The sequence below is a fragment of the Euprymna scolopes genome, chromosome 25, assembly GCF_053919585.1.
Source record: "Euprymna scolopes isolate OS-2025 chromosome 25, ASM5391958v1, whole genome shotgun sequence".
In the NCBI taxonomy this organism is placed as follows: Eukaryota; Metazoa; Mollusca; class Cephalopoda; order Sepiida; family Sepiolidae; genus Euprymna; species Euprymna scolopes.
Genome location: NC_136506.1, coordinates 65,385,473 through 65,412,781, shown reverse-complemented (window position 1 = coordinate 65,412,781; position 27,309 = coordinate 65,385,473). Strand labels below are relative to the sequence as shown.

The window sequence follows — 27,309 nt, the reverse complement described above, 5'->3', positions numbered from 1 at the left end:
GAAGGAATCATAAAAATGGTCGAAATAAAGAGAAGTAAATTTCTTAAAGCCGTCCAACGCATGGCAGCTGTAAAATGGACGTTAAATATGATGAAGTTTATACAGAGACAGAATGAATGACTGAAAAGAAGCATTACATCAATGTTAAACGTAATTATATAAAATGCTCGTTTTATTTTTTGTGAGTGGAGGGCGTACCAATATCCCAGGATTTAATGACTATTAGAATACTGACACCAAAATTAAGACTTTTTTTATGTGCCGGATAATTGTAGAGAAGCACATGAAGGGTTATTAGCTGATAAGGACCAGTAAAATAATAATAAAAAAAACAAATTAAAAAAAAAAAACAAAAAAAAAAACAATAAACACGCAAGCAGTTGCTTCAATCGCAAATTTGCTAAAAAGAAATCCGAGGAAAAATCTAGCAAACAGAATACGCGTACCAACAATAAGCTAAATAGAATATCAAATCGACGACCACAAAGTTCAAAGACAAGGTAGTCGTAAACAGTTTAGCAAGAAAAATGTCAGAATTATAAATATGATAAGAAAAGGAAATCTAACATTCTCCGCGCCACAAAGGAAATGTACATGCACTTTGAAAGTGAAAACTTTCCCTCTCCCTCTCCACACACACGCTTTGCTTATTAGACACCAGCGTAGAGTGTTTTCGATCTCTCTATGAAGAGTTATCAGTACAACCTACCATGAGAATACTTCGTCCTACAAGTAAACCCTGACATATATATATATATATATATATATATATATATATATATATATATATATATAGTCATCCACATACAGTACTGTTTCGCTGTTTCACAGCTCATCAGTGCGGCTATATATATATATATATATATATGTTGCCCCCTGGTTGTGCCGATTTTAGTCGCTTTTAGAAGTCGTATATACAAATTAAAATCTTCCATTTTAATCGTTTTTTTTTTTCTTTCTTCCATTTTTGGCATTGCTTTCCTTTGCTATCGATTTTCTCGTGAAGAGATGATAGCCGAAAGAGCTCTCGAGAAATTTCCGCATATTTCATTTAAATCTCTCTCTCTATATAACAATATTCGAAGCTGAAATAAGATCTCTTCGACATGACTACACAGAGGGCACCTCCTGAGTTAGGCTACGTTAATTAATAATATTAAACTGGTACTCCACCAGACCAGATAAATTCTTGTCCTGGAATACAGCAAGACTAAGAAAAGACCGCAAGACAAAGATAAATTATAACATAGTTAAATTGGGGAGAAGAAAACTAGTATTATGTATCGCTTTACTAACTCAACGTAGGAGAGGTAGAGAAGAACATTAATTGGACACTGAGGAATAAATTGAGCATTCATCCCAGAGAAGGCCCTTGGATTTCTGAGAGGTAAAAAAATAAATTTGTATTATTATAATAAAAAAAAAAAAAAGGTGAATGTTCTCATTGACCATCATTCAGCAGGGAAGAACATTAGCATAATTCATCACGTGTAACCAAAGCGTTTACATTTATTCTCCTCCTCCTGCCGCCTACGACGGCACAAAAGAGGCGATCTCATTTTGGAAACATTTTCGTCTCTTTCGTCCCAGCACAGAAGAAATTTATTTAATAGTGACCCAGGTGCGTGACAAGAAGAGGTCAACGAGGAGGTTAATCGTCCACAGGCTCAAAATTACTCTGACATATAATTGTTTATTAATAATTGCTAAAGTGGCATTACCGAGGAAAAGCGAGATCAAAGTTCGGAATTATTACTTGTTTCGAGGACGATTATCCGTGTCTCACTGGCTTCTTTCCGAGTTTCAAGTTTCAAACTCACCAAACCCACTCTTTCAACAAAAAGCAAGAAGAGGAAAATGCGCCCCCCCTTTAATTCATGTCACACTACAAACTTTACATAGAAACAAATAAACGAACAGAATTTAATATTACTAGCGGGACCTATGGAAATTTCACGGAGGGATCTTTCATATGTAAAATATTGCTGCTGGACATTCTGTGGACGGTTAGCGTGAATGGAGACTCAGCGATATTATTGTAGCCCTTTTGTTAAAATGCGGAAAATATATGTCTAAGTAATCTGGTGAATGTCAGAATATATTTGGTTATAACGGTTTATCTCCAATGTGCTTATAGGAGTGTGATAAATTTCCCTTGTATGGACACCCATCGCAAACAGAAATCCTACGATATCATTATACCATCTTTAGACGGAACAGATATTAGCCTTGGATCCTAGCCAGAAGACGGTATATCTTAGTTTCATGTACGGCCCAAAAGCGACATCATTTTTTTTTTGTCCCCCAACAAAGGGAGGGTGGACCTATAAATTTACCCTCGTTCGTTTGTCTTCACTTTTTTCAACTACGCCTTGGAATTTTTTGAAATTTTGCACAAACATTAAACATGATATGAATAAAAAAGTAACAGAATAGATTTTCCAGGAAAACTCCGGTTGCCTCCCTAGGGGTTCCTTTTGGGTTAAATTGGCTAAAATTGACACTTTTGTGTTTATTAAAAAAAAATTGATGCCTTGGATTTTTATAAAATTTTCTGAAAAGTTGTAACTAACTGATTTCTATATAATTTTATTTATCTATACCTCACAATAATTCTTGGGTGTGCCCCAGGGGCTCTTTTAGGGCTAATAAAAACACTCCATTTTTGGAACTATTTTACCATATTTATCCAAAATTTTCTGTGTATGTCCATTTAGCAGTTTTGCATGATGCTGAACTCAAATTTAAATATGTTAAGGCCTTGGCGACTTTTGGGGATAAATAGGGGTGAGGGGCAAATGATGAGCTTAGTCATTTCTTTTTTTGATTTGGCGTCCGCTGAGGACTTTTGGGGCTACATTGGGGAGGGTGCAGATGCTGAGCTTAGTCATTTTTTTATGCCTCGTTCACTGTGCATTCACGGGGTATCATGCATGCTTCACTTGTTTTATTTTGAATTTTTTTTTTAATTGCGCCTGCAGTGATCGGGAGATCCTATTTATTAAAAAGGAGGATAAAAGGCGATAACATACTACGCACATTAAATTAGCTTATCTATATACTAATAATTTAATGTTCATAATGTGCTACCATTTATCTTCCTTTTTAATAAATAAGGTCTCCCGATCGAATAATTTGTAATCTAGAAACCGTGACACACGTACATACGTTAAAAGTACTACGGTATCAATATATAGATTTTTAACCAGAGAATTATCCGAAATTATTAAAATTATTGGGAATACTGTTCTCGTCTTGAATGTTCTCATAATGTTTCGACCGATGTTACCTTCAACTTTCTTCAAGTACGTCTTGTCTAACTCTGAAATCTGTACGGAATTTTGAACAGAACCCTGTATTGAATTCTTCAAGGTAGCTTGCTCTCATTCCAGACAGATTCTATATTTCGGCAAGACGCGCTCTTCAAAAAGGTCGGTGATTACATCGGCCGCAACGTTTTGAGAATAACACTCGATATCATAACAGTTTGTAGAGTTCAAGTAACCCAAATCATCAATCCTCATCTCAAATATTCCTAAAACACAAGGAGCTAGCGTTGCCCGGGAGTGTTTTTTCTTTTTACTTGCAAATTGTTTTTCTTGCTTTTGCATTTTTTTTTTAACTATGCCGTTTTATTTATTTAGGCTTTCAACATATTTTTGTTCTAATTTGTATGGACCAATATAGAGTTACGCCCCTTTGTTTTAAAAATGTTGGTAATTTGAAAATAATTCCGACCATACAAAGTATTTTTGGAAAATAATTAAATCTAATTATATTTTAGTCTCTGCACCGATCCACGAGAAAAACTGGCGAACCAGAATCAAATATTGATTTTGTAGGAAAAAAACGCTATTGATGAAAAAGGAACGATAAAGAGACTGACTTTGCTTTATATATTAGATACAAGTTTCCAAACTGAACACAAAAACGAGTTTCAAAAGAGAATAAAGGTTTGACAAATTTTAAGTGTTGAAAAAGCGAAGTAGCTTGTTACTGTTAAAAGCAATTATAATTGGGATAAGGAGTAAACATGAGAGATGAAACCTTGTTAGCCCCCAGAGCACTGTTGAGGGAGATAATGTCGGTTTAATTACTTTTTGTCAGTCGAAGAACATTTGGATTGCTATTCGCAAATTTGTTTTTATTTTCACTAAGTTTCGGCCGATGTAACATCCGACATTCTTTAGGTGCAACTTTTCAGAGTAGTAAACTGGAATCCAGGCAGAATTTGGAATTGAAATTACACCGTGGTTGATTGTTTTCATTCTGTCAGTCATAACCATGTAGACTAAATATAGACATGTAGTATTTATTTTACTAGTGGTTTACCACTTGTCAAGGGCCAAAACTGTTTGCCGTTAGGACTGTGCTTAATTCAGTAGACGACATGACAGGTATTTTTTTGCGTTAGACTTGAACGCACAATTGCAGTCCTAACAATACCCAGAGTCGTGTTCTCATGGAAAATTCTTGAAAAGAAAATTTGTTCCATTTGATTTTAGGTGCGAGCGCACGCACACACACACACACACACACACACACACACACACACACACACACACGGTGAAAAGAAAATTCTGCGCGGCATGGTTTCATTATACCGAACTGGTATAAATAATCTTTGAAATTTAACAAATTTCCACTACTAACGGTTACTATGACTACTACAATATTGTTTCATTGACTTCCATACACTCATTAACTCTTATTCTCGAGTGGCCTTCTGGCCTTGATAAGTGGTGACTCTTTTGCAATAAATAAATAAATTGTAGTGAAATGCATTATTATATTGCCAATAACAAATGAAAACTGTTAGCTTAAATGCTATTTGGGTCAGACTGAAAATCCGACAAGATAATATGATATATTAGATAAAAAGTGGGGTTTACTATTTTCCTGGCCGCTGCCAAACACCAGGACCACCTCCACTAAAGTCAAGAAACGAAAAGATTAATTTTATTTAAATAAGCTATAAATCAAAGTAAGAGTTCTCGGTTTTCAAAATGAGTTTCCAACGAAATTAGACTCCGGTGTCTTATGTACTTTAAATATTATGTATGTATTTGATATTTTAGTCGGTGCTAGAGTTAATCTTGGTGAAGCTTAAAACTCCAAGTGAGAAACAGATTTTCAATTACATCATGCGATTTTGGAAAAAGTAAAAAATTAAAAAAAAAAAAAAAAAAGCCAACAGAAATAATTTAAAAAATACAATAAAAAACAAATGTGCAAATAATTTGTTACATAGAAAAAAAAAACGGATTTGATTCCTCTCATAATCAGATAAAATATCTATATTTTTTGGTGTATCGATAAAAGCAAACTGATGATTATAGGAAATTCACTCGGGGTTGAAAATAGCATAGGGAGTTTGCAAAAAAGGATAAAAAATAGAAGGTTGTGATGGATTTTGGTGCTTCAAATTTTACATAAAAATTAAAGTAGAAAAACTTTTTACTAACGAAACTATATTTTTATGAAATCACATATCTTTAATAACATTACATCTCCCATACTGTTTTCAAACTATATGCTAATATAGCAAAATTATAGCTAGTTTATATACATGGTATTTTGCTAACCGTTTTTCTCTGAGGATGAGAGCCATTCTTTAAAACTCCATGGAATAAGGAAAAATCTTTTAAGCTGTATCCCTCGTTTCGAATAATAAATGTAAATCCTAATTTGCTAAATTTTAACTTTCTTCTTATACTGATGTTCAATCTCGATGATTAAGCATTTTCTTATAGTTAGGATTGTACCAAGTTTCCAAAATTCTTCATTTTGTAAGCTTGAATTTCTGAACAAATATATATATTTCCCCCAAACCTCCAGTCTTTGATGGAAGGGCAGACTAAAACTTGCTATGGTTTCAAATGATTTGAAATAACAGCAAGGGGGAGACTGTAAATTCATAAATGTTGTTGTTTTTACCATTTATTTTATAAATAAACAGTAAGATGGTCAACATCTTGAAATTTGGAAGATAGACTTTTGTCATTCATTTGTATATGCTCTATAGTTACATCTAACTCCATAAATTAATGGATTGGTATGAATAAAAGGTGAAATATAATTGTATAAGCATATATCTAATATATAAAAGGCTATATGTTGGTCTGTCAGTTTGAAAATATGGAGACAGACAATCTTCTGTGAAACTAGAAGTCACAGAGCAGCGCTAGGGGCTGTTCTTTCATGAGTCTTTAGCCGGTTAAAATTGTTTTTAAGGGGTCAATAATGGGTCAAAATTGAAAAATTGTTAAACATTTTGTACATTTATCTTTAGTTTTAATCACTTTATATGCATGTGACGTTCGTACAGTGGTAACGTTACCAACTTTGAATGTCACTGTTTTGGTTTCGATTCTAGTTGACAGCATCTAAGTATTTTTTTTTTTGCTTTAGAAATCACGACTTGATAGTAATATATATAAAATTTAGACAATTTAAAATATCATATTTAACCGTATTTTACGCCTGGGCAAAGCTGGGCGCTCCGACGTTAATATATATATATATATATATATATATATATATATATATATAGAAACATACATACATACATATACAGTAGGAACATCAATATAATGGAAATTTCGAAAATCTGTTAAGAAACCACATAACACGATGCAGGAGTTTTTTTTTCAAACAAATGAAAAAATTTATTTTTATCATATTTTTCGGCTTTTTGGGTCTTTCACAACGTGATACAGACACTGTTTTACATTGTCGAGATTTTATAACGTGGCCAAAATTGCTGATTTCTTCCGATCTTGCCGGAGAAACTTTTTAATGCCCGAGAGACACAATGATATGTGCTGATACGCGTGTACAAATACTGAAATCAATTTTGCTACAGGAGAAGCATCGATAAACTGAGAAAATATAACATACTAAAAATGAAGATCTTTTGTGACCTGATGATCTATGCTGAAATCTTTTTTTTTAAAATCTGTTTATTTAATTAAATTTTTGAATTCGTACGTTTCACTTTTGATTTCTTTAATTAGTGTATATTTTTTATTGTTTTCATTGCTTCATCATTTTTTCCATCTTTATGCTAGTAGATGGATTGTTATTTTAATTTGTATATATTATTATAAAGTCGTAATTTCTAAAGCAAAAAAAAGTATTTAGGTGCTGTCAGCTAGAATCGAAACCAAAACAGTGACATTTAAAGTTGGTAACGTTACCACTGTACGTATATATGGAAGTCTCTTTTCTTTCAATTTGAAATTTCAGAATTCCTAGAAAACCCGGAACAATTTCATCATTGATGTTGTCTGCAGAGATGCAATTAGAAAAAAAAAAAAAAGATTTGATTGAAACCTGCAAAGCTTTCAATGGAGGTCATTTTGTATTATGTGTTAGGTTAAATTTATCTCCTTTGAATATATTTGTTTTTAATTTTTTTATTTGGGTTGTGATTCTGTACCTTCGTTTCGCACGTTTCTTATTAGCACGACTTTCTAAGCGGACGGAAGTCTTTCCTAAACGTGCTTTTAAAAGGGTTATTTTTATGATTGAGTGAACCGACTCTCGGACAATGGTTAAGGACTTTGTTTTGCAGGGTTTTCTTTTTCAGATTGGCGCGTCGTCACGTTCAAACTCTGTACGTAACTTTACATTTCGGCGCATTTGCATATATTTTTTTTTATTTTTCGTTTCTACCACAACAGCATTTCGGTATTATGGGTCATTGTAATTCTTGGTCCGAATTGAATTCTAATTCTTTTATTTTTTAAGAGTTTGCAACATCCATTTTATGACAAGTTTGCCAACAAATTGTAAATAAACGGAAATGTTGCATGTTAACTGTTGTCATATTAGTCTTCTGTTTGTCACTTTTCTCGTATTTATAGAGATAATAAAAGACACACAAACATGGTTTTCGCGCGCTACCAGAATTACTTTTTTGCTAAAATATTTAAACTATGTAGAGTCTTTTACATTAATACAGTAGGGGGTTGGGTTTGAGCGTACCCCCATGAACAACAAAAACAACGTTGTAAATCTTTTCAACAACAACAACAACAACAACAACAACAACAAACAAAACAAAACAAAAAACCTAACTATTCGAGACATTTAATGCGATTGCATTTAGTATTGTTAACAATCACGTTGATACTTTAGATTGAGTTCTGTTTACAATAATAAATATAAACAAAAAAATCATTCTCGTTGTTGTCGCCGCAATATATATTCTTTTATATTTATTTAAATTAGTATACGGCATAATTGCGTTGCGACACCGGTTCTCATCAGATCACCGAAGTATGTGCTCTCCGCTTATCTCGGCATTTGTTTCCAGTCGTCCTTACGTACACTTCACTTGCCACTGGTATTTAACAATGTCGACCCAGGAGAGGTGTGGTTGGAGATTGCGCACCTCCCGCCACAAAAATTTCACGCGCAGGCACTCCTTCGTGGGCATCCATAGTCTTTTAAAAACTGAAGGAGGCCCGTTTTAAATTAACAAAAATGTTGCAACAGCTCAATAGTGTACGACTAGAGCTTTTAATTTAATATCATGTAAACCTTAGTTATTCAAAGATACATATATTTACTTCACATGCACTTTCTTTAAAAACAAGCGATTAATGAAATGGGCAGAAACAATTGTTTGCAAATAAAGCGCTTGGCAGGAAATATTTTTCTCTGAAAAAAAAAAAAAAAAGATATATATATATATATATATATATATATATTATATATTCGTTTAAATTAGCATAAAAATCAAAAATGGGTTTATCGTTCATTAGTGCTACTAGTAGTATTATTAGAGCTCAAAATATACTTAGATAAAACTTCTGAATTTTCACATTTTCAAAACATTTTTCGTGATAAATTCAAAATGTGTTAAAGGCTTTCTCGGTGAATTTTCTTATCAAATTAAACCAAGAAAAAAAAACCCCAAAGAAAACAAACAAAAAAAGCGCGAATATCCAAATTGTTCCATTCATTTAATTTATTTCTCCCCACCTTTATTTATTTATTTATTTTTTTCAAAGTTAAACTTTGTGTGTGCGTGTGTGTGTGTGTACGCGCAATGGATCTTCAAAACAAATTCGCAATCAGTTTCGATTTTTCTGCAACATTTACGCAACTTTTTTTCGGAATGCCGGACAGATGGAAGTAACATGAAGAGTGAAAGTGATTGTTCCTGAATGTACACCTTGTCGGTTATGTGATGAGAATCATTCTCATCGGGAACCAGCAGCACGAAAGTTCAATCTGATCATTATGATTGCGCAGGGTCGCTAATTTCGAATACAGACGGGCATTGACGAAGGTCACAACCACTATTCTACTTTGATTTCATTCGGAAATTCATTGACTGTGACCCTTCTTGCACAACAAAAAGAAAAAAGCATTATTTCCATATTATCTTTCTTCTTATTCTTATTCTTATCTAGAAGCATTATTCTTATCTAGAAGTGAAGAGACTTACTTTTCTATCTAATTTACATAAGCGTTCGTGGTGTGTGGCACAGACATTATATGACGACGCTGAAAAACAAGTATTTAGGAGAAAGGGAAGACTATTGCTTTTTGTGAAAATCCAGATATCTCCAATTTTTTTTTAATTAACAATAGCTAATAGACATCAATTAATAAATATTTCCAAATTTCAGTTTATTTGATTTGGAGTATATTAAACGGTTCAAGGAGGGTTTGAAAAATGAAATATTTCCGATTTGCATTTGATCCTCATTTGATGTAATTAGACTCAAGTCAAATTCCATTATGTGCCTGTAAAGAATTCAAACAAGAACTCATCTAGCTACAACCGCTGAAAAGATTTTTTTTCTTCCTCTGTATCTAAAGCTAAACAAAACTTCCAAGAGCAAATTTTTTTTCTAAGAATTGTTTGTGCTGCTTCCCAGCTGACTACATCATGGTCGTGTTCGCTTGATATTAAATTCTTGTTGAGTCGCCCTCTTAAATAATCGAATACATAAGTCTTTTAGCTTTGTTTATTATATGTTATGAAAATATGTGATTAGCTTCATTATCAACCACACACATATATATATATATATATATATATATATATATATATATATATATATATATATATATAGATGTTATTGCTTTATGATACTTTTTGAATGAATTCAATTATATATATGAAAGTGCATTTTTACTTAAATGCGAGTTGGGAATAATTTTCCCTTTAACCAATTTTGGTACCCCCAAATGGGGAGGAGCATATGTATTATTTATAAAATATAATTATCCACTGACACTCTGATGAGTCGTAGACGACGAAACACGTGTCAGTGGATAATTATATTTTGATGATGATGATGATGATGATGATGATAGTGTGTGTGCGTCTTTGTACAATAACCTATCAAGATACAGAAAGCTCAACACAGATGCGTAGAGCAAGTAATCCAAGAAACAACTGATGACAATTCAAGATTCAATAATTTTATTTAATTATCAAATCAATAAGGAAAAAACGTGAAAAATATGTTCATATTTCACACGTTTTCCTTATTATTGATTTAATGATCAAATAAATCTTAACGTCAAACTGTCATTAATTGTTATATATATATATATATATATATATATATATATATATATATATAAGAAATACATATGATGGGTAAAGAATAAGCTGGTTTTTGTACAATAAATATGACTGCACAGAAGTAAGGTGTATGTGCTGCAGGCCAGCAACTTGATCGGTCACAGGTGTTCTTCAAAAGTTTTCCTTCTCCAAGATCAGTTGGCTCACTCGACAATCGACTCTTATTTCATACAATGGTGTAATTTTTTTTTTTTTTTTTTTTTTTTTTTTTAGTTCTGTTGGGTGCGTGGGATAATTTCTAACGGTGACCAGAATCTCGGAGGGAAAGGTGGGGATAGTATTAAGGCCTGTATTAGTTAAGGGAAACGCCGCCCCTTTCCCCTCCCTCGGGATATGATTCTCCCAACATTTATCCCATGTCAAACCAAGGTGGAAAAATAAACACGTGTTCTATTTCTTCTCAACTTCCAGGGAATTTGCTATCATCCTAACAATAGGAGTTTCCTCCTTTTTTCTGAATTTTACGGACTTCCTGCTTAACGTAGCACCTGAAAGGGGACAAGGTAACCCCCTTTTTAATGTTGCTCTCTATGAAACCCCCTCCATCATTCCTTTAATCCGCTTGTAAAATGCCCATTATAGCCACCACTTGCTATAGCTTTACGAACTTCTTTTGTAAGAGAGTTAGATTCTACTTTTTATCTACCCCCTTGCTATCACTTCGCAAATGTCGCTACTTGTGATACTCGCAACATTAATTTAAAGGAGTAAACATTTTATTCATAAATTTGTAAACAAGAAAAAAGTCTTTCCAAATATTTTTTAGAAACATTAAAATTTCGTAATTTCAATGCGATTTTATTTATCGTTTAAATGTGACCATAAATAATGAAGAAATCAACTTTTAGAGCACAACCTAATAAAATAAATAATTCCATGCAATCTTCTGAAATGACGAACGCAACACCTTCATAAAATGGAACACAGAACAGGTTTATTAAGGAGAATGTGATCTGTTCCTGGTCAAAAGCTGGACTTCGGCTACCCGGTGGTGAAGAGAGCGAAGAAAAGAGGGCCCGTTCTGTTTGGTGTCTCTCTCAGTAAGGACGAGTTCTTCTTCAAACCGGATGCTGGCTGATTTCCTTAGGAGATAGGAAGTATCAATGCGCCGTACCCCTGACTGGTCAAGATGTGGCCGAATAGCACAGGGGAGAGGCATTGATTCGAGGAAGAAAAAAAGTTCCATTTATTTTTGCTACAAACTTGCAATTTATAAATAGACTAGCCTGGGTGTCCGGCGTTGCCCGGTGTTTGGAGGTGTATGTATGTTGAGCAAAAAAAAAAAAAAAAAAGTGGGTGGAGTAGTCAGGCAGGCTCGGACCCGTACCGCGAAGGAGGAAAAGAACATAAAAAAAAAACAAAAATAAAAAAAACCTGACGTCTTTGCTGTTGCGCCCATCGCCAAACAGGAAGTGACGAAGGTTTAAATTAAAGCTAGTCAATCGAATAGAGGGGATAACTTTCAAAAATATCGTCAAAAAAGCGACCCCTCTCTGTAGAAAAGTACCCAGTTGAGGGTGAAGGAATTAATATTTTTTTTAGCCAATTTGTCGATATTTTTCGTTCGAAGGGTCGAGCTTCAAAACGATACCGATGTCATGAAAATCCATACCTCTATCGAAAGTTTTAGGCATACATACATACATACATACATACATACATACATACATACATGAATGATTTATATTATAGAAGATAACACAACTTGGTGAAAATCAAGTCGATCGCCCCCCCCCCCAAGAAATATTTAAACACAAATGCTAAATATTTGTCCAGAAAATAAAATATCGTAAAACCGAATTACGTTGTATTAAAATCAAACCAATCATTAAATTAACAATAGCAAATAATAGTTAATTAATTAAATGTCCCATTTAAAGCCAATATGCAAATTAGTTAACCTTGCGAATGATATTGTATATACGTAAGCAATATATCAAAGAAGATAAAGCGTCTACTGCGATAGAGTTGAATTAACTTAAAATAAAACATTAGGACTTTACCTCAATGGACCAAAATCTCACGTTTATTCGTTTATATTATACGAAAGCTTGGTTAATTAACGTTTGTTTTCCTAAGTTTTTTTTTTTTAATTCTATATATATTAATTACGTAAAATACATTTTAAAATATACATTGGTTTTGGGATTGAATTATGTTTAAAAAAATCAATATTAATTGTTCTAATCAGCTGTAATTTTCAATTTATTCACAAAATCACAAGCATGGTGCATTTATTTGTAATATATATATATATATATATATATATATATATATATATAGTATGTTTATTTATTTAAACATTAGTTACATACATGCATACATGTTTCTGCTACAATTCCTAAAGAAATTGCAGTAGATATATGTATGCACATATGTAACCAGCCAATAATGTTTAAATAAACATATTATCATTAAGCTCTACTTATCATTGAGCACTTTTTATGCCCGGTCGTAAAATATGCTTAAATGGTATTCTGATTAATGCAGATTTCGTACGTATTATTATATTATATTGGACTCATATATATAATAATGATTTAAGTAAAAAAAAAAAAAAAAAATTCGTGCGTTACCACCGAGAATCGAAACCAAAACGCTTAGCTTACGATTTACCTTTTCCTTTGAAGTTAATGTCTGAGTTACGAAGACATGTTTGCTGCAAGGTTAAAAAATAAAGCATGAACAAACAGCTATTACGTTGCGCATTAGGCACCGCCAAAAATGGCTGAAAAATCAAGTTGTTGTTGTTTTTTTTCAAACGAAATTACATTTATTAAAATCTATTATTTCTGAGTAACTTTTTTTTTCCAGAAAGATAAAACCCTGAATTTTATCATATAGAAAACAGAATAATGTAAAACTTTTTCTACTATTTTTAATTCAATTTTAAATGTTAAATTTTCCCCAAAAGTTAACAATTAACATTTTTTGTCTTGCACAAAAAACGTACATAAATATTTTTTAAAAAAGATTTTTGAAATAATTCATTTATTTATTTGTTGTCTAACTAAGATTTAGGATGATTTTCTATGAGAATATGCAAAAATATTATAATATAAGTACCTGGATTTCAAATAATTCCACTTATTCATATAGGCAACCAGTTACTTCGCGTCGATCTAGAGTCTAGATCGACTCTGTTTACGTTTGTATTCGATAAAAAGCAAACTATGGAAGACCAAACAGGCCAAAAAAACTTATTTTTCAGTAACGAAAATTTCAATGTATTATTAACGCTGAGGCTGGCCAGTACCAGATGGGTGACCATTTGTATGAGTTTGGTTTTTAATGTGTATGTGCGTGGGGGCCAGACTCCCCAAAATGGGGAGGAGGGGCAATTTAAAGCAGAATAAAAAAAATTATTTCAGCGCGTTTGGTCCACCGTAGTCGAAAGGCGGCAAACGTTTTCAAACGGGATCGAAAAAATGATGCTATTTTTAACACAAAGGGCACAATATTTATCGATTTTTTTTTGTATCGATTCTTCAAAGCATGCCCTGTTTAATAATGGTCATGCATTATTCGGCTCGCTAAAAATTTTTTTAAATTTATTTATCAAAGATTTTAAAATGGCTTTTTTCGTATAAATATTAAAAAAAAATTTTTTGTTTTGCTTAACTTAAATTAATTATTTTACTTAACATATTCACCGAATTTCACACTTCAAAACTCAAAAGCGGGATAATTAAACACAATCGAAGTTCTGATATTCAGACGTCAAAATAAGGTATGCAAACAATTTTTTTTTAAAATCTATATTTCTGTCCCTTACAACAACACAATATGTTGTGTTCAGTTTCAGATGATTATTTTAAGCATATTTGTACCACCTCAAAAAAAGGGGGGGTTTTGTAAGTAAAATAATATATATATATAAATATCGTTTATGAAAAATAAGTACACTGTTATAAAGTTAATTCTTCTCTTAATAATCGCTGAAAATTTCGTATTGATCGGATAATTACCTGAGTTTTGGTAGATTTTTAAAAAGACGGTCCGTCAAAAAGTATTTACCTGCCCCCCCCCGTTTTGGCGGTGCCTATTGCGCATGCATATTCGTAATGCCGTCGTTTGACTTTCACCTCACAAATTCCATTTTCAAAAATTTTCACTTTTGCGCCGGTTTACCCCGGCTAAAACTAAAATATAAAGTTTCGCATGGGTTCGAATACTCTATATATTAAGTTTCATGTCTGTAGACCAAAAACTGATAAAGGAGTTTGGTAGGCAATTTTTTTTTAAACAACTATACATACATACATACATACATACATACATACATACATACAGAAAGAGGTTTGTGTTCATTATAACCTTTTTAACACAAATATTATGCAAGTATAAATCATGTAGAATATCTGCATGAATATAATTACACGTAATAGTTAACTAAAGATGATCATCCCATAATAAAAACGAAAAACTAACAGAAAATTAATTAAAATGAATATGTAAAGGAATATGCAAATTAGCTAAATATTTTACAGATGAATGCAACTCCATGATCCATGCATAACAATTGTATTTTCTTTTTTAAATAAATAGAAAAAAGTGTTTTTAATATGAATATCAATACACACCCACAAAAACAAATTTTTAGGAGTATATATATATATATATATATATATATATATATATATATATATATATATATATATATACGCACACACATACACCGGCAAACAAAAGTAAAAGTCTACAAGTTAAAAAATATCTAATAAAAAAATGTCGGACGAATCCCTTTCAAGTATTTAGGAAAATCGGGAAAGCAAATAGCAAGTCAGACCATCCCCGCCTTCAATCAATTTCCATAATGAAACGTTTCCTTTTTTATTCCCGCTTTCTATACGGGTGTATGCTTTTCTTTATTTTAACTTTCCAGTTGGAGACGTTTTATTTCTTTAATTTTTTAAACATCATCGCCGTTTTATATTATTAGTAGGGCTATGACAACAGCATATTCTTTTCCTTGTTTTGATTGTCAGGTATATTTCCATTTATATCTTATATAGAGCGATGTGGTTCTCGGTTGATTAACTGTGTCGGATATATACTCGAGAGTCAAAACAATGAAAAGAATATGCTGTGGTCATAGCCCTAATAATTATTACGACGGACACTGGCGAAGGATAATTTTTTTCCGTCATTTTTGACGAGGACGTTGAAACTTGTATTATGAAAAATTACAATTACCGTTGAGAATGCTCTCGAAAAATAAAAAAAAACAAAATTTTTTTTCACCAAAAAACTGGAATAAAAAGAACACATTGTTGACAATTGCAAGCGTGTCTTGTCGTCGTTTAAAGTTCACAGAATTGCGTGTTTTTTTTTTTTTTTTTTTTTTTTAAAAAACATATTGGAACTTCGGTTTCGAAATTTTTTTTTCTTTTTTTTTTTTTGATGAGGCTTGATTATTTGTATTAGTCCGACTACTGTTCTCATCTTGAATGTTATTCTTACAACGTGTAGGTTGACCCGTGGTGCATCGAATAAAAACAATGTGACAGTTACTGAAGGTTAAAGGTTCAATCTCGAATATGGGCGACACTAAGAATACAATTACGAATTACTTAAGACTTTTACCCGGTCGTGCTCAAGTCAAAAAGGAGCACCCGCAGTATTTCCATACCTAACATAACCGGAATAGGTTGTGTTTATAAGATACGTCCTTGACAATCAGTCCGACAGAACATGACGTCATTTCTGAGTAGGTAATTACCTTGTAGCTGTTGGATAGAAAGTTCTATGCAGTTATAAAAGGCCCACCTTCCCAGGCTTTACATTCTTTCTTTGATAAAAGGCTAGTTTATTGTTAATTGCCTAACGCGCCATTACCGGGGAATGCGAACGGGGCTGCACAGGCATTGTTTGTTGGTCAGAGTACACGCACCTCCTGTGCGCTGATTTCCAACCTTCCAACTATAGGTCACATCTTTTCGCAGTGAAAGATGGTAAGTACTTACTATAGGGCAACTGTTGAAATAAGAATATTACCCTAAAACACTAGTGTAAGAGTTAGTGTAATCGGGGCTCAACCTTCTTAATCTTCTCCATCATAAAGTGTGTGTGTGTGTGTGTGTGTGTGGAGAGAGGGAGATTTGTTTATTGCCAGTCGCGTCCCTACCAGAGAATGCCAACAGGTCTGATGACTATTTTCATAACCCTTCGTTAGGGGGAGTTGGGTTACCCTGCACTCCCATACACTTCCCTCTCGTAAGGAAACGATATCGCCGATAATGCACTCTGGACTCTTAAAATTGCCTGAGCAATCCAGGTCCAATTTCCCGGCAGTTATTTTTTAATGTACTATCGAATTATTGCTTATCAAAACCTAAATGCCATTCGAGGATATGATTTAATAACGTTATCAGCTGGATGATGAGACAGTACCGTGAGAATTGGTAATGGTAGTTGAGATTGGACCAAATTTGATTATTTAAGAAGAGAGCTCGGCAAGAATTTGTTAACAGTGGATTTGAAAACGACCATGTTGTAGTCAGCAATGAACTAATTCCTCCTCAAAGCTAGAAGACAACGCCTAGGAAGTAAGTGTACGAATTCGAACCCATGACACTCATGACCTTATAATATACAAGTATTATTATTCAAGGTCATCTTGCCTTGAGGGTAATAAAAGATTGTGTCATGACCCCCAACCTCATAGATCATCAGTGGAAATTCAACAACTACTTTAGATATGTGGTTGTGGGACAAAAATGTATTACAATGCACTAACCAGTAATTGTCTGTATTTTTGAGATGAGGTGTTTTCATTGATTGAGATTGTCGGACTGACTTTCTCATCTTGGTTGTTATAGTCGCAACAAAACACCTGATGAAGGCCGGAGGGCAAAACGGCCGAAACGTGGTGACTATAACAACCAAGATGAAGAAGTCAGTCCGACAATCTACACCCTAACCAGTATTTGCCTAACAGCAGAAATGAATGAGAATAGAATATTCTTAAAATTAAATAAAATTGCCTCCCTCCCTCCCACTTAAGATGAATAGTCTCTCGTCTTTTTTTAATTCCGATTTATTCTTAACCAATAATACGTTCTCGGCATTGCCCCGGAGTTCTGTCCCTTTAAAAATTTTTTTTTTTTTATAAATATTACTATTGGTGACAAAAAAATATTTGAAATGAAACACCAAAACAGAAATGTCGTTAGGAAATTAGTCAACAAAAAATTATTTACCAATTTTTTTGTGATCTATTTGCGTTATAATTTATTTATTTTTTAAAATTAATATTAACAGAAGTCATCGGCATTGCATGTTATGTAATTATTGGCTGTGAGTAAAGTAATAAGAACTCCGATACTTTACTTCCTGTCAATAAAGAAGATTTCTGAACTCTTACTATTTTATTCGAATTTAAGTAAAAATGGCACAAGAAGATAGCTTGGAAACAAAAATGGCACAAAGAAAAATTATAAATGAAAAGTTTACAATATACAATACATAAAGAGAAAACATAAGTTTGTCAAATTAAAATTATATCTACATTTTAAAAGTAGATGAAGACACTCAGCTAAATGCCTTCTCCACTATTTAGCCGATTATGTGTGAAAACGCCCTGTAAAAGAAAAAAAAAAATGGGGAAATTAGAATTTAGAATGGGAGATCAGTTTCGCATAATTTTTTTGTTGTTGTACAAACATACCCTTCCTTAACTCTAAATACGTTCGAAATTCCCTGAATACTATATTCCCTAAATCCATAAATCTATGTGAACAGCCAGTAAAATGGACCCGAACTAATTTCCGGGTCAATTTTACTGGTTGTTCACATAGGTTTATTGATTAAGGGAATATAGGATTCAGGGAATTTCGAACGGTTACAAACGAATATCGAGAACTAAACATGGCGTCACCCAACAAACAATCGGATAACAACAACTAAAATAAGATCTACCTTCCTACGTTTACTTTTGCCTTAATGTAGGAATCGCATATCATAACTGACATTTCAAAAAAAAAAAAATCTTATTAATCTCTTTCTTATCGTTATTGTCGCTGTAGTCGTCGTCGCTAACGTCGTTTTTCATAAATTTTACGCAAACATGTTATAATATATATTTAAAAAAATGCGGCAGAATACGAAATGTACTAAAATAACGCTTTTATTTAGAAACCCAGGTTAAGAATTGGTTTCTAAATAAAAACATCAGGATTATATGGAACGAAGAACACGATGCTCAGGCTTAGAACAAAACACTTTGGTCAACAGTTAACGCCAGTGAGCAACAGTTGTCAAGGCAACCAATGTTTACTAGACATCACGAGTAAATGCCAATACCTGCAAGTAACTGTCTCAAAATAGCAGTAACCAATAGTGCCCGTCCCTGCCATGAAGTTACAGTAATCACCTTAAAAGAGTACTGACCACCAGTTACCACCATTCACCGTCATAACCACTAGTGACCAACAGTGCTCACCACAGAGCGACAGTGCTAGACAACTAAAAACAGACGATTCGTCCGTCAGTGTCCACCACTGAATAACAGTGGCAGATAACTGAAGACCGGCAATTTAATAACATTCTAATGAGGGCATACACTGGTCATGGTTAACAATCACTGGTAGTTGCAGTGGAAGCCAATGTCCATCAGTTAATGTAAGTAACTGCCTCAAAACGCTAATGACCACCAGTGGTCACAATTAAGATAGACACTTTCATTTAGGAGCAGTCCAATGGAAATCGATGGTCATGGCCACTAGTGATCACTAGGAACTGGCAATGGCATTTGTAAAGGCAGCCAGTATTCACTAGTAAATACAAGTGCTCGCCATAGGCATCCAGTGACAGCAACTAAATGCCAGTGCCCAACAATGCCCGACAGTTGATTTCAGTTCAGAGCAGTCGAATGGAGACGAACACTGGTCATGGCTGCCAGTGAGTTCCAGTTGCAAAGGCAGCCAGTGCCTACCAGTAAATTCCAATACCCACAAGTAACTGCCCCAATCCAACACTGATCGCCAGTAACCACCAGTGCTGTCAATGACAGTCAGTGGCTTCTGCTAGCTGCCACTGCCAAACAATGCCCGACAATGGAAACCAGATGATTTAATTTTGGCAATGCTAGCCACTATTTCCAAGGAACGACAGTAGTCCACACTAGCAACCGTAGTTTAATTTGTTTTCAGAACGTTGGGGTCTTTTACCAAATTTGTTCTGGCTTTGTGTTATATTTCCACCGAGCAATGCCGGTACACAGGTCCTGTTAGCAATTTAGATTATTTATTTAAATAGTAGGGCAGACTTAACTTTCAAGTCTTGATCTAGGTGAAGGAAACATCCCAAACGACACCAGTTTTTCTCTGCTTATCCCGGCATTGTTTCTAGTCGTCCTGGACTTCTCCTTGCCACTGGATTCAAACAATATGGGTTCAGAGGAAATGCGAGTGGTTATTACGCAACCCTTACTTCAATATAGACTTACCGCACAGACATCTTTACAGTGGCTATTCATTTTCTCTCGAGACAGAAAGATACCGTTTCATTATTTCCCTGATATATTATTAGCTTCACGTTTACGAGTACAATGCTCCACTCACTCCAACACATACACTATCATTTCAACCATGTGTGTGTGTACGTATCATTTCAACCATGTATGTGTGTACGTATCATTTCAACCATGTGTGTGTGTATGTATATATATATATATATATGTATATATATATATATATATATATATACATACATATACAAACATGGTGGAACGATAAAATTGTCGCCTTAGAAAAGACGACATGATTTCGTTTCCGTTTGATGAAATCAAGTTTCTTTCTTTGTTGCAGACCATCCACTAGTTGGCCAGTTGTATACAAATCCCAAGAGCGATAGGAGCCTTCTATCATATTTGAAAGTGGTACAATATTCAACGAGTGAGATCGGAGATGCGCCGCTGTACAACTCATGCTCTCTACCGATCCAATTTATGACAACAGGGCCATTACCAGCATTCTCAAAATGCAAATCCGGATAAGAGGGATGTGCCTAAGGTTATAGTCTTCGGTGTGGTTTCAAGTGAGGGCCACATCATATCAGTTAGCTGGCCGCTGGCAGATCTTGGGTGTGGCAGTAGAACTCGCCCGACCTACAAGTCCAAAGAAATCCAGGTTTGTCTTCAGAAGGAGTGCTTCCACTTTGTATCCGTCTCTCACTGGCCCCCTCCTCCTTCAATCTAAACCCGCTGGACTACTTCATTGGGTCATACGTCGAAAACATCACCAACATGACCTCCCACAACACCAAAATCAGCATGATCGCCGCCATCCGTCGAGTATTCACCAAGCTCCTGGCGGCGCATCAAGGCGGTGATTGAGGCTGAATGGAGCTACATTGATAAGATGTTAGTTCTACCACATAATAAAGTTACTTAAATTGATTTTTTTTAATAAACGTTTTAAAATAAAGCCGTAGTGTTGTTTTCTCCAGGGCGACAATTTTATCGTTCCACCCTGTTAATATGAGAGAGAGAGAGAGAGAGAGAGAGAGAGAGAGAGAGAGAGAGAGAGAGAGAGGGGGGGGGCTTGACCGACGTTGTAAAAAGATAAAATTGAATACAACTTATATTTCCAATTTCAGTTTTTCGATGAAAGTACAGAATAGTTAACAGCCCTCCCCATATTTCTAAATACTGAATGAACGAAAATTTGGGAAATTATTTACATGCAATAATTTAATAAATAGATTAAAATAAAATATTAATTGGGAATCTTTATCAACAGTGAAAGAAAAAAACAAACATTAAAATGTATTAGTCTTATTTTAAATTATTTACTATTAATCGAATATTTAATAAAAAATACAATTATGAAAACTCAAATTTTGAAAAGTCCTATTTAAAAATTAAAATGGTAAACATAATACATTGTAAATATTAATATAAATATTTGGATTTAATACGAATATATTTTTTTTCCATTTTTTTGGAGGTATTTTATTATTTTGTTGTTTTAAAAACTTTCCGTTGCGTTGCAAACTCATTTCGAGTTTTTGCACAACCTCAAGATTAGAAATTTCTGCTATTCACGGGTGCGTATTCTTAAAATTATCGAAGTTAACGACCAAGGAATACGGGTACAATTAAATGTAAGCGTTCACAGATGAAAAAAACACTCTCGAACAACACCGGGGAGATACACAGTTAGGTTTAAGAAATAACTTAAAAAAAAAAATCGACGGAAAACTATTTCTACTCGAAACATTAATTTCATTTGAACATTTAGAAAATCTCAAAATAGGATTCTTCAATACGACAGGAGTGCGTGCGGAAATTCATCTTTCCCATAGGCGCACACACAAACAATAATACTTGATGTTTGTTGGCATTGAAATTTAAGTTCAGAACAGAGATGATTTTCTATTCGTCAGTTCAAAGGCCTTGAAATCACCATCGAATTATTTTCTAAGTAATCACATTCTACGATTAAAACACTTTTTGGCTAAAATCAAAGTGTAGTATCAGTTTTGATACATTTCAATTTTCATATATACTGCTTTCGCTCATTGAAGGAAAGTTCCTTCTAGATGAAGACAATTTTAATTTTGCTCCAATTCTTTTCGGGGAGGTGGATTTTCCAACATTAAAATTGATCTCGCGCGGAGGCGAATACACAGGGACTCACAAGCAAGTTGTGCGAGCCTAATGAACTATTAATTGATTAGGGTACGTACCCGGCGTTGTCCGGATGGGGGACTTACAGAAAAATAATTCAAATTAGAGTCAGGTTTACAATTAAACACACACACATAAAAAGAAAAAGAAAACGTTTTAAATTTTCCCCATTTTAATTTTGATTGTAATAAATATTCGGTTGATAGAACTATATAAATCTATAATTTAAATTTGGATTTATCAAAGTTATGCGAGAAACAGACACACGAGATCTTGTTTGATAAGGTTTAATTTAATTAAACCGGCATTTGTTTACTTCGTTGTCGTCTGAATTTCGGAAATGATTTTGAAATCTTTAAATTGTCGACTATAAGGTAATAGCTTGAATGAATTAAAACTTCAAAATCAATTCACGTATTATCATTCCACGGAAAAAATGATTTTAACACGCATCCCTGTCGTATCTAAGAGCAAGAGAGAAATAAAGAACACGCATCTTTTGCTGTATTCATGCGGACGCGAGATATTTTTTTCTTTCCGTCGAAATAGTAGCACTACAATCGCACTCAGTCATGTAATGTCGACGACGACGACGACAACGCGCAAACCGTCATGCCAAGAAGTGTTTATTTACACCCCCCCTCTAATGATCGAGGAGGGGGGGATAGTGTTCTGATAGAAAAAAGTATTTATTCACAAGACAACTATTTAGTATTCGTTCTTTGGTTCGAACCTAGAGAAAGACGTAGATGAACGGGAGGCGACGCATATTTAGAGGCCTCTTCACAACAGCAATGTTTGACACGAGGTAGTTTTTTTTCTTCTTCTGAGCTGATAGGTCGTCACCGAAGTCCACTGGATAATAAGAGGTAATGACTTTGTTTAGGTGGACAGTGAACCGAGAATATTGGTAATGGATGGCGGTTTCAATGTGTGCGCGAATGTGGATGGGGGAGGGAGAATCTTCTCAAAATAAAGGGGCACTCTGTATGGGGACAAAAATACCTATACATTTTAGTCGAAACCCCCTTATAATTGAAAGGAGCCTTTGGAGGCGTGCAATGTAAATTTACCCCTTTTAAAAAGCGAAAGGTAATGCCAGATCGTATCCTTATTTACCTTTCTCCACAAGATCGGTTTTTAATATGGTTGAAAATTTAGCCCCCCCCCCCCAAAGGAGCATTCTAAATCGAGACACAAATACACAGAAAATCTCGTGGCATCATCCACAGATGATAGTGTCTCTAAAAAAGAAGGAGTAATGTCTGGAAGAATGCTCTTTTAGGACTACATTTCGATCCTAACTTGATAAATCTTTCTTTTAGGGGCATTTCTAACACACACACACACACACACACACACACACACACACACACATATAAGCAAGTACCTGTCAAGCTTTTCTTCTACATAAAAACAAACAAACAAACAAACAAACAAAAACGCGTCGGATGTTTGTTTCATGTTGTGTTTTCGGTAGGAACGCGTGCTCATAAAAAGGAAAGAAAGAAGAAAGGATGTCTGTTTGTCAGTGTACTCGACCATGCCGGAAAAAAAAATACGGATGTTTTTTTTTTTTTTTATCAAGAGGTTTAGTGGATGAACAGAATTTTAAACTACCATAGAAAATTAAAAACAGATCTTCCTTCCCCTTAAAATAAGCTGACCACAATGACCACGCCATTAAAAACAAGCCTGAGAAATTATTCACCGGCATTTGGAACGAGAAATACAATAAAAACACATGAATATTTCTTATTTTTTCTCGCGAATTTTACGATTAACAATAGGAAAATGCTTTAGTCTTTTAGAAGTGGAAAATAGATCGGCTCGTCTCACAACAAAGGTATTAACGGTTAGTATATCTATTTGCGTAAAACCATATATATATATATATATATATATATATATATATCTGTAAGTGGGTGTCGATTTTCTTCCTTTACAAAACTACGTTTAGAGTTGATCACACAGCAGCGAGAAAAATAAGTATAAAACAATTAATGAAGGTTTTAAAGAAAACCTATATATAAAAATATTCTCATAAAAGGCGGATCTGTTTTAGAGCGTAAGTGTCAGTAATGGATGGACGTGAAAAACAACACAAAGATATTTGTAATAAACCTGGAATAATAAAGTACTTATGCAGAATACGGACCGTGCTAGATGGAATTAAGTTAAATTCTATTTTTACTGTATCTTTTGTTTATTGAATTAGGTAAATTGCTACCTTTAACAACAACACAACGCCGAGAACTTGGATTGTTTATAGGTTTTCGGGTGCATTTAAAACGAACTTGTCACCACCTCTGTTAAGAATGGGTTTCTAAATAATAACGTTATTTCAGTTATTTGAACTACAAGTCTCATCTTGATTATTAAATTTACAACGTTTCGACCAATGTAACCTCCGATCTTCCCTCGTTACAGCAGTCGAAACGTTGTGAAAATAACTAGTAGTTCGAACAATTCTCCAAACAAAATGAGAACCATGCTGGGTGGACACAAAATAAAACTAAGCTGGTTAAAAAAAAAAAAAAAAAAAAAAAAAGCCGAAGACGATTTTTTTTTTTTTTTTCAATACGAGCTAGGGAACAACATTGGCATATTTTGATTCTAAAGTCTCGTTTACTAAACAAAGGGACGGGGGGAGGGGATTTCTGAATAAGGTTCAATCCTCCCATGTATTACTTCTTCTGAGAGAGATTGGTTTATTGCCGGTCGTTTCGAATATTTCGATCACCCGTTCACGGTTTATTATATACCCTACCAGAATGCACCCACGGGAGAGGTGGAGGTGGACCCCTTTCCTCACGTTAAATTCATCCATACGTAATTTTGCTTTTATGAAAAGCGGGCATTTTTTAAGCGTATTTAGTAAGAATTTTTACAAATCAATAGTGTTTTGCGTTTTTTCCTTTAGAGATTAAATCGGTATTTTTTTTACGACCTGCCCTAGCGTAAACACTCCCAACCACAACCACCCCATGTTAAGAACGGTTTTCGAGGTTAGGGGCGGTGTTTAGTCCGAAAGCCGTTCTTAACATGTGGAGGTTGGGGTGTTTATAATACGCTCTGGGGCATGTCGTAAAAATTTATCATTAAATCTCAATAATGGACACGATAAAATAAATATTAAATGCGGGGGCACTTCTATGGAATTTGAACCGAGCTGCTTTTTTTTTTTTTTTTTTTTTTTTTTTTGCAACCTAAACATAAATTTTAGATTTAGTTCGGTTTCGGACTCCCCTCAATAACATATTTGCGAGAATATTTGTGAATTACAAGTTATCGGGGGGGGGGGCAAAAAAAAAAAATAAAACAAAAAACGAAAGAGCTGAAAATCCGTCGACACTTGCTGTCCTTCAGATTCCAGAGAACAACGCCATCTGTTTTTGATAGTGAGCGATCACTTGTAAGGACTTAGAAATAATAAAACGGAGATATTTATTGTTTATATTTTCAGAACGTCTGGATGCAAATTAAGTCGGTGTTTATTTCTTCGTTAGCTTTTGTCATATATATATATGTATATATATATATATTAAACCATGGCGCACAAGAGAAAAGAGAACTAAGTGATTACTTAGTACAAAATAAGTGAAAGTAACGTAAGTATTTTTAAAAGAAAAAAACAATCCAAACGCAGAGGCTGGCAAATGAAAGTCGATGTAGGCTTACCTGTCATCGTAAGCGAAATCAGCGCTGAAGGTGTTTACATAAAGTAGGAAAGCGACAACGCTCGACACTAACAGACAAGAGGAATAATACTCCATTCTCCATCCTCACGCAAAAAACAACTGTTACTAACAACACATTATAGTGAGGTTACCCCTTTTTACGACCGACTACCACGACGACTACGAAGCCGACCAACCTCCGCCCTCCCACCGTTGCTGCTGCTGCTGCTAATAATATGACGACATCGGTAGAACGTGCTCTTACACACACACACACACACACAGACAGACACACACACACACACACACACACACACACACACACACACACACACACGCAAACTCTCTCTCTCTCTCTCTCACACACACACACACACACACACACACACACACACACACACACATACACACACACATTGATTGAGCGCAAATGCCGCACTTCGGCTTTTTCCGTAAAACCAGCGACGGAACGTTTCGATGGTTCGGAATTTTCTAGCTGTCGTGTTCGGACAATGTTGGACAACTTGACCATGCCTAGTAAATCCCACCTCTTTAAAGGTCGGATCCTTAGCCATGGCATTGCGATCTCTAACTAACCGGCGTTGTTTGGGAGTCCTTAGGGCAGAGTTAGGCAAAAGATTAGCTTTCAGTGTGAAAAACAAACAAACTATGTTCCCCAAATGGAGCATTCTGGATCAGGATAAAAATGAAAATTGTCTCAGTCTAGAAAGATTTCTCCAACATTGACCAGAAAAATTTTAAAATTTGTTTTGTCTATTCTTTTTTTACTACGCCGCTGTATTATTTATTTATTTTTTTACTTTTTAGTAAATTAAATTATACTTGTCGACCCACAAGGGAAAATTGCGCACAAGTTTTCTTTCTTTTTTTTTTTTTTTTAGTGTGGGGATCCACTGAGAGAAGTACTCTTGATTATCACCCGCGTTTTTTATTGTTGCATTTTAAAATAGGATTTCGACGGTTACATCGTATCGTTTAGTTGTGAAGTTGTTAACTGAACCAAACTGTTATAAAACTATAACTAGCAGGGAGATCCGACGTTGCCCAGGATTGAATGATAGCGAATGTTTCACACTCCTATATTTTTATTGTGATTGAAATCAGTGTAATCGCCCATTTTTGGGAATCTATCGCGATGCACCTGGAGGAAGCTTCGTATGCCTCCCCGCAGTGACTTAGTTCAAGATACATGTAGTCTACATTGCACAGTACTGTTGATTTTATATATATATATATATATATATATATATATATATATATATATATATATATATATATATATATATATATATATATATATATATATATATATATTTATATATATATAATGACTTGATCGATAGTTTAAAATACAATAGTAAAGT

General features: G+C 34.2%; 1 protein-coding gene across 1 annotated transcript in view; it reads right to left on the bottom strand.

The window, feature by feature from the left end:
- LOC145247407 (protein O-mannosyl-transferase TMTC2-like) overlaps positions 1-26,285 on the bottom strand; it is a 210,250-nt gene extending 183,965 nt beyond the window's left edge. Inside the window, exon 1 of the mRNA XM_080109112.1 lies at positions 25,926-26,285. Coding sequence (XP_079965238.1) covers positions 25,926-26,020 — 95 coding nt within the window. The 5' untranslated portion in view covers positions 26,021-26,285. The remainder of the gene's footprint in view (positions 1-25,925) is intronic.
- Between the last annotated feature and the right edge of the window lie 1,024 nt (positions 26,286-27,309).